Here is a 7,703-nt window from a genome sequence, read left to right on the forward strand (position 1 = left end):
GCATCCCCAACCATTGCAGCCACTACGCATGTCTCAGCTTGTTAGGAATGATAGACCGCTAATCTCTAGTGCGAACCGTCCGCACATGTGCTCAATAATTTGAAAGTCAGTGTGATCAGCCGCTGTTTTGTTCAGTGGCCAGCATCGCCCTTCTTGGGATCTTGGCAGGCAAGCAGAATATAAGGGACGTCTAAAGCCACAATTCTTCTGCCAATCACCACAAACTCAACTCTCATCACATTCATCATGTTCAAGATCAAAGATTTCCAAGGGATGCAATACTCCCGAGACACTTCTTCTCAATTTGGCCAAAAAGATTACAAGTTCTTCAATCAGCAATATGCTACCACCTCTTACCAGGCAGAGCATGACATGAACCCAGCTCTCATTGTGCAGCCCAAGGAAGATGAAGATGTCGTCAAAGCTGTTCAATGGGCGAGGGACAACAAGGTCAGCGTCGCTGTCAGGTCGGGCGGTCATCAGTATTCTGGCGCCTCTTCCACCGGTGGCAAGAACATCCAGATTGACCTCACCAACACTTACAAGGACATGATGGTCCTGGAAGAAGACGGTGTTCCTGATGACAGAGCTCTGGTGTTGGCTGGTGTGAGCAACAGACTGCAAGACTTTAACGACTACCTTCGCTCGGTCAACCTATTCGTGCCGCATGGACAATGTGCCTAGTGAGTCTACTATACAGGCTACTGCAAACTAACGAAGCTAATTCCCCTCAGCGTCTGCACCGGTGGTCACGGCCAAACTGGTGGCTATGGTCAACTCGGTCGCAGTTTTGGTCTCTTTGGCGATCACATTATCAAGATCCGTCTGATTGATCACAACGGCTCCATTCAGAACGTCACCAAGCAGAGTGACTCTGAGCTCTTCTACGCCATTCTCGGTGGCAGCCCGGGTAACTTCGGCATTATCACTCATTACACCGTTGAGGTTTATCGCGCTTCCAGCTACATGGGAACTGTCGCTGGTCCTAACGGTTTCAAGGTATGAGAAACTGCCGGCTACAAGCAATATCACGCTAACAGTTTCAGGGACCCCACGGTTTGAAGGGCCTCTGGATCTATGAGCCTAAGGTCCTCAGCCGTCTGCTAGGCTTTATCGCCAAGATGTCTGACGAGGGTACTGCCCCACGAGGCTACGACCTTTGCTGCAGTGTTCTCAGCACAGACTTCCCCGTTACCATGCTGTTCCCTTCACTCCGAGATGACAACATCTGGAAGAAGATCCAGCAGAAGATCAAGACAGCTTTAGCCAAAGATGTTCTTGACTTGCTTAACGGTAGCTTCCCTGCTATCATTGTCCTCTATGCCCAATGGTGCCCTACCAATAAGACCGACAAGTACGACTCGACCGTGGACAACTGGTTCAAGCAGTTCAGAGATCTTCAAAATGACTGGAGTAACCATACCCTTTTGATCAATGAGTTTGACGAGGGCATGGATACCATGACTGGAAAGTGGATCTTCCCCAAGCGACGAGAGTTCGAGCTTCCCTACGTCAAGCGCACCTACGCTACAAAGTCGCAGACTCTTCAGAAGGACGGTTGGGTTGATGCTGTAGTCAAGCGATTGGATCTGATCTACAACCCTCATCAGAAGCTCGACAACGACAAGAGCGACAAGGAAGGAGAAGTATACGATCACTGCAAGCTCTCGGTGCAGATCCAATGCTTCGGTGGTAAGAACTCTCGCTTCTTGCTCAACAAGGACAACGGCACATCCTACAGTTGGCGAGACTCCACTGTTGTCCAAACACTAGACTGCTTCCACGACCCCGGTGCCAAGTACCGAGAGTATGCTCTCAACTGGCAGAAGACTAACGATACTATCATGATTGGGGCCAAGAGCCCCTTCAGTAAGCAGGACCGTCGTGTGCTCTGGGGTTCTTGGGGAGACTGGGATATGAGTAAGCCTGAGATTTGGCAAGCATACTACGAGGATGCGGATAAGTATAAGAGGCTTGGCAAGGCTAGGGCTAAGGCTGACCCGAATGGAACCTTCACGGCCAACCCGTTTGCTGTCACTGCCGTGCGCGATGGTACGAAACAGTAAAGTCCAAACGGAATAGGAAAGAAATATGGATGTTAATACAAGTTTCTATATATTTAATACATCGTTACTGTCTCTCTAATCCTGTAAGGTACCTTGACCTACCCCTTGCTGGGCCTCATCCGCGAATACCCCCCTCGACTTTTTAGACTTGTTCAATACTAACTGTGCCGTTGGATAATTGATGCACTGGCTCATAGATTAACTGAAAACCTAGTTAACCTCAAAATTTGAATCCTGACAACCAGGATTTGGTTGAATGAGGAGTAGAATGCCGTTTTGGATGAATATGTGTCCTTATGAACAAGATCCCAATGTATGAAGGTAATAAAACTCGAGACGACTATTCTGAATGACAAAACGCTTCAGGTAAGTTTGATGCAGACTTGGTGGGCCTTAGAGTAGTCAATTTTGGCATCTTGCCTTACGACCAGAAGCTTTCTTGCTCGCTGAGGCCTGATTAGCAGTCACTTGACAATAGTATTTCTCTTTAAGAAACTTAAAATAGATTAATCGACCAAAACAAAATTGGTACATGAATCTTTCCATGTCGCTGAGGATATATCGGTTGGCTCTACTGTGGCCGCCAACATTGTAACATAAAAGCAAAGGTCTAGTAATGACCCATGCAACTGCATTGATAATGGTAGTCTTGGTAGAAGGACTGCATAATTTGTCCGGCCCCATGACATACACAGCAAGGACACTGTGGCCGTCCATATGTCTGCTGGAATGCGATGCATGCCGCTGTGTGACCACCATGAGGGCAATGCTGCGAAGTATGTGGACATTGCACACTTTGCTGCCAGCAATGCCGACGTGTGTAGATGCCTACTCCGTGGCAGACCCGGCAACCTTGTTGAGGCGGCATTTGCGCTTCGTAAGTACGAGGGGTATGTCTGTTCCCTTTAATGATTATGTTTATTGAAAAAGATCTAGTATAAGTGAGAAAAATGAAAATTGTGTGCTTGCACTTATAGTTCTTGGGTCCAAGGAATAATGGGTAATTAAAAGTTTCAAAGAAAAGAATCCGACTTTATGTACCAAGAGCAAGTCGGTGAATCAGTGATGTCTTGCTTGGAGTTGATCATGGCTTTGGCCTTGTATCGTGAGGACAAGTCAGAGCTGTGAATCAGTGGAATCACTGCAGGGAAATTTGAACAGTATGCTATCCTCATCTGGCATACGTCGACCAAATGGACAGGATCTACTGCGGACAAGTTCATTGTCAGATCGTCAAATTTGAACCGAATGAGTTATTATTGGGCTTGGCACCAAATATCGATACAGATGTGTCATGGCCCAGTTTCAAGGAGACCTCGAGGATTTAAGAGTAGTTTCTATTGTTTCTCTACAATATTTTACCCTGCCGTTGAGTTCCTGTAGCAGTTGATCATCATGGAGACCTGAACAGTGCAAGGACTATAGAAGCGCTACGAGACTCGTAGTACATCTTGAGAGCCAGTTATTTTATTTTCGGTTAGAAATATGTTGTAGGTTTGGCAAACGCCTTTGGTTCCTTGATCCTTGGCCCAAAAGATGTTGGACTAAAGGTGAGTCATCGGCAACCCCGGAAAATCGTCAAGTGGGCCCCGATTGAAGTATAAGAAAGCCCAGGCCTGACCTAAAATCGAGGTTTAGTTATGCGGACTCCCGCTTCATTCAAATTCGCTACAGACAAACATGTCAGCCCCGATCGCATCAGCTCACCTTCGCGTGGCCCGCCCCACAAACAACATCGACGCCCTGCTGCCCTTTTACGTCGACGGTCTAGGGTTTAAAAAGATCGGCGAATTTCGTGACCACGACGGCTTCGATGGTCTAATGCTCGGTCATGAGGGTGCAGGCTATCATCTTGAGTTCACAGCGAAGCGTGGGCATGACGCCGGTAGATCACCTACGCAGGACAATCTCATGATTTTCTACCTGCCTAAGAAAGAGGAATTCGATGATGCAGTTGCGCGGATGGAGAAAGCGGGCATTGTTTCTGTCACAAGCTTTAATCCGTATTGGGATCAGTGCGGAAAGACTTTTGAGGACGCTGATGGGTATCGAGTGGTGTTGGCAAATATGAAGTGGAATTTGTGAAGCGACATGTGAGCTGCCTCACAACTGATATACTGTAGGCTACATCATATTCAACAATAGTGACCGAACTTCAGCTTCGCACCACTTGTTTTGCCCTTGTAGACCAGCTACAAGAATTCTAGTATACACAAGAAACAAGATCCCAACAAAACTCATCCCCAGCATATTCTTGACACTTATCCGATGGGGTCTCCGCTATTGACAAAATTTCTTCCCTTTCAACTTCCTAGTTCGCAACTGAGCGATGCTTGCGGCTCTTCGGCCTCCTTGCACGACATCCCTTTCCTGGCTTTTCCGTAATTTGAGGAATTGCTGTGGCAGTTGTCGTAGAAGAACGATGGGCGTTTACGGCAGATGGCTTTACTGTAACGGTCTCGGCGCCCTCATCGGCAGTTGTGGTCTTTGATCCATGCACAGTACGGACTGTCGCTAGAGTTGTTGACGTTGGCTGACTCTCTGACGTCGTTGTACTTGGTTCAGGGCCAGCAGCGGAGGACTTCGCAGCTTGGATATCAGATTCATCCAGATGATGAAGAAGAGAGCCCCAGCCAAGTCCATCATAGTGACCTGAGCCTTCTCCCCAAGATCCAGCTCCGCCCTCGAATCCTCCGAAGAATTCCAAAGAGTTGTTAAGATATGCTTTTGTCCAAGGAGCGTCAAGACCTTTGATGTTGACGTAATGACTATAGAGCAGCTCCCAAGCAGGTCGAACCGCACCGCGAGAGGCTTCGCTGATGACATCGAAGGAGACTATCCCGTTTGTGTAGGGCTCGAATGGTACATCGTTTCCAAGATTGTATCGGGCAAAGTACTCAGCTCTGTATACAGAAGTTAGTTTACAAGACCTTATCACAGCTAATTAAAATAGGAATGGGATTCACGAACCCGAGAAGGATGCGGCTGTCATTGTAAGCAAAGAGATCTTCCCCTTGGTTCCATGCCTGCTGTCCAATGGCACCTAGCACCTGGAAGTTCATCGCCGAATGGCCTTGGTCCCGGCCAGATTCTTGCCCTTGGCCAAGTGCTTTGCCCGTACCAGGTTCTTTAACAATGTTCGAAATGCCGTTATTGATAGCCCCATTGCCCTCACCATGCTTGAAGTAGTCAACGGCAAAGTCCCAGGTGGTTCGGTTGTCGGTGAGGACTGCGATAGCCATAGCAGAAGCAATGTTGCACTGTTCCCAGTTGGCAAAGAAGTGCTTGACATTGTGCTCCGACCCCAGGACGTGGTTGAGGAAATCGAGATTCATTGGCAAGAATATTTTGTTGAACATATTGATAACTTTGGATAGCCCGTTCTTTGCAAATGGCTGGTAGTCACGGAGAAGCTCTGCGGCGTTAGCAAGCTCATAACCTTGCAATCCTGCGGTAAGATAGGCGTCGTCGCCCCCGCTGAGGATCTCTAGAGTATCTGCCAAGCATCAGGATCTCTGATGCGGTTTCTGCGTATTGGTCTTCTCCACTGACTTTCCAGCGCAGAGCGAGGTGAACGCAGCAGCTGCATCGTGCCATAGGACTTCCCCATTTTGGCCCCGGTTCACTTCTTTGACTGCATTGTTCTTGTAGTCAGCGCTGGCAAATGGAATGCTTGTCAGCTTATTCCATGACGCGGTCCAAGGCTCTTTCTTCTCAGCGAGCTTGGTTTTGATGCGAGTAATATCGGTGTCGGTGACCAGCAGACCGGGGTGAGTGAAAGCGTAGGAAAGAGGGAAAAGAAAAGAAAACAAGATGGTGTAAATGAGTGTCATAATGAATGTAAATTGTTAACGAGCGTGGCTCTTGGCAAACGACAGAACGAAAGAATGAATGTACAGGAGCCGATAACTGAAAGTAAACATATCAGAAACACTTTTATCAATTTCTTGCTCTGCAATAATCCACATTAAGCGCCTGGTCAGGAGTCTCAGGCCAAAAGTCTAAACTGAAAGCCTGAAGCCGCTCCAATCAATCCTGGCCTCGATGAGGTGGTCATTTAACTACACAGCCCTGAAACCACGCTACAGCTCGAATACACTCCTTTATTTCTCGAGGCGGGGAAATCTTTACCCTGAAACCACTAACATTCGCGTAAATGCAAGGTCGTCAAGGCCTTTCCACAAACAAAGGAGAAATATGGTCAAAAACGTGATTGCAGCTTCACAAAGAGAGAAAATAATACACGACTTTCATTCCATGTCGGCTTTCAGAGGGTAACTCTCTAGCTGAGCAAACAGATGCGGGCAGCATGGGTTGGCCCCCTCGTGTACCCCTGCTACTGATTTGCCCCAGTCAGCGGCGATCAAACGAGTACCGCTGCAATGGTATGGTCCTGATTGCATGAACACGTACATCGCGTAAAATGGAATGACTGTGTAATCTATCTTAGACTGGCGAGGGCGAGGGTGCTACGGACCGAACTACTAGTTCGTGTGAGAGCTTTGGAGTCCATGTCGGATGTTTCGGAGGATGAACGTACTATCAAATTAGTCAATGTATTTAATTTGTGGCTCGATTACATAGTACGCATAGTTATGTACGTTATATGCACTAAATAGCGTTAGGGTCACTGATCAGTGAATTATGATAGCTTGCGTGTCATCTTTCGTTGCTTTCTTTCCCCGCCAGCTACCATCCATGAACCCGTGGAGATAGGCCCCTCCTATCAACTGGCAATGGTAATCCGCTTGTGGATCAAACTCGCCCAAATGCCTGAATATCAAAAGCACCCGTGATCGTGGCACCACCCAGACTGTATCTCCCTTCTGCAAATTCTGTGAGCCAAGTCCGACGTACCCTTTCTCTGTTACGAAGGGTCGAAGGTACTCCCCATACGCAAATTGCGAGCCAAACTCCATCGATGAGACAGACTCGCATCCTTTCGTGGTGGCCAGCCATTCTGCATCATGGGGCCAGAACTTATTGAAAGCTTCCTTGAGATTTGTCCAATAATTTTCGTTTTCAGGAGACACTACCACAGACTGCATTCTCTCTTTTATCCATTTTGTGAAACTAGGCCCCATTGATGATCCTTTTGGCGGAGGAAGTCTGGCCTCTCCATAAGTATTCTTAGTCACCGTTCGCCAGAAAACCTCCATTCGACCTTCGCCAGTGACTCCATACTTTTCAGGCAGCCTCAGTAACATATCCAAGAATCTTGGAAAAGGTTTGCAATTCACAACATCGCGCTTTGACTCTGCAACGAAAGAGATCTTGTCCACTTGCATTCCGCGGATAGTCATAGTAAGCTCATTCTTGTCGAATGTAGCAGGCCAAAGAGTGAGCTTCTCTTCACGTGAGAAATTCGTGTCCGGCGAAAAGAAGATTGAATCTGCTCGATATCTCTTATATCCTGTGACTCTGAGACCAAGAGGATATCTGACACTCCAGTCAGGAACCCAGGAGGGAAGGTCTGCGCCGTTCAACTTAACATTGCGAAAACCCTCTGCGCAAGAAAGGACGAGCAGATCCTCACAGTCCGTGAGAAGTTGAGTGGCGATATCGAGGTACGTCTTTCCAGGACTGCAATCCTTTCCATACGTCGGGCACAGCAATGGCGGCAACTTTTCAATACCT

General features: G+C 47.7%; 5 protein-coding genes across 5 annotated transcripts in view; 3 read left to right on the forward strand and 2 right to left on the reverse strand.

The window, feature by feature from the left end:
* The first annotated feature begins 145 nt into the window (after positions 1-145).
* On the forward strand, positions 146-2,143 carry FOXG_09608 (uncharacterized protein). Its single transcript, XM_018388819.1, has 3 exons — positions 146-683; positions 735-999; positions 1,047-2,143. Exons 1-3 carry the CDS (start codon positions 247-249, stop codon positions 2,064-2,066), a joined length of 1,722 nt encoding a protein of 573 aa, XP_018246952.1. The 5' UTR covers positions 146-246; the 3' UTR covers positions 2,067-2,143.
* A 640-nt stretch (positions 2,144-2,783) lies between these two features.
* Positions 2,784-3,063, forward strand: FOXG_20092 (uncharacterized protein; the record flags this gene model as incomplete). The annotated part of the gene is made up of 2 exons (XM_018400372.1): positions 2,784-2,943; positions 3,044-3,063. The coding sequence occupies 2 exons, from the start codon at positions 2,784-2,786 to the stop codon at positions 3,061-3,063; spliced, it is 180 nt and encodes a 59-aa protein (XP_018246953.1).
* A 643-nt stretch (positions 3,064-3,706) lies between these two features.
* Positions 3,707-4,367, forward strand: FOXG_09609 (prolyl oligopeptidase). Its single transcript, XM_018388820.1, has one exon. The coding sequence runs from the start codon at positions 3,747-3,749 to the stop codon at positions 4,149-4,151; it is 405 nt and encodes a 134-aa protein (XP_018246954.1). The 5' UTR covers positions 3,707-3,746; the 3' UTR covers positions 4,152-4,367.
* On the reverse strand, positions 4,124-6,032 carry FOXG_09610 (uncharacterized protein). The gene is made up of 2 exons (XM_018388821.1): positions 5,037-6,032; positions 4,124-4,969 (listed from the first exon to the last, which is right to left on the reverse strand). Exons 1-2 carry the CDS (start codon positions 5,423-5,425, stop codon positions 4,378-4,380), a joined length of 981 nt encoding a protein of 326 aa, XP_018246955.1. The 5' UTR covers positions 5,426-6,032; the 3' UTR covers positions 4,124-4,377.
* A 668-nt stretch (positions 6,033-6,700) lies between these two features.
* The window catches only part of FOXG_20093 (uncharacterized protein), a gene marked incomplete at both ends in the record, with an annotated part of 1,926 nt that continues 923 nt past the window's right edge, over positions 6,701-7,703 (reverse strand). The window contains one exon of the mRNA XM_018400373.1: positions 6,701-7,701. Within this exon, the coding sequence (XP_018246956.1) occupies positions 6,701-7,701 (1,001 nt within the window). The remainder of the gene's footprint in view (positions 7,702-7,703) is intronic.

This window comes from Fusarium oxysporum, chromosome 11 (assembly GCF_000149955.1).
Source record: "Fusarium oxysporum f. sp. lycopersici 4287 chromosome 11, whole genome shotgun sequence".
In the NCBI taxonomy this organism is placed as follows: Eukaryota; Fungi; Ascomycota; class Sordariomycetes; order Hypocreales; family Nectriaceae; genus Fusarium; species Fusarium oxysporum.

Bases quoted from the DNA above. Each gene is read 5' to 3' on its own strand.
- FOXG_09608 (XM_018388819.1), top strand. From the start codon at position 247: ATGTTCAAGATCAAAGATTTCCAAGGGATGCAATACTCCCGAGACACT. The intron at 684-734 runs GTGAGTCTACTA...AATTCCCCTCAG, and splicing joins CCGCATGGACAATGTGCCTA to CGTCTGCACCGGTGGTCACG. The intron at 1,000-1,046 runs GTATGAGAAACT...TAACAGTTTCAG, and splicing joins CTGGTCCTAACGGTTTCAAG to GGACCCCACGGTTTGAAGGG.
- FOXG_09609 (XM_018388820.1), top strand. From the start codon at position 3,747: ATGTCAGCCCCGATCGCATCAGCTCACCTTCGCGTGGCCCGCCCCACA.
- FOXG_09610 (XM_018388821.1), bottom strand. From the start codon at position 5,425: ATGTTCAACAAAATATTCTTGCCAATGAATCTCGATTTCCTCAACCAC. The intron at 4,970-5,036 runs GTTCGTGAATCC...TTCTGTATACAG, and splicing joins GACAGCCGCATCCTTCTCGG to AGCTGAGTACTTTGCCCGAT.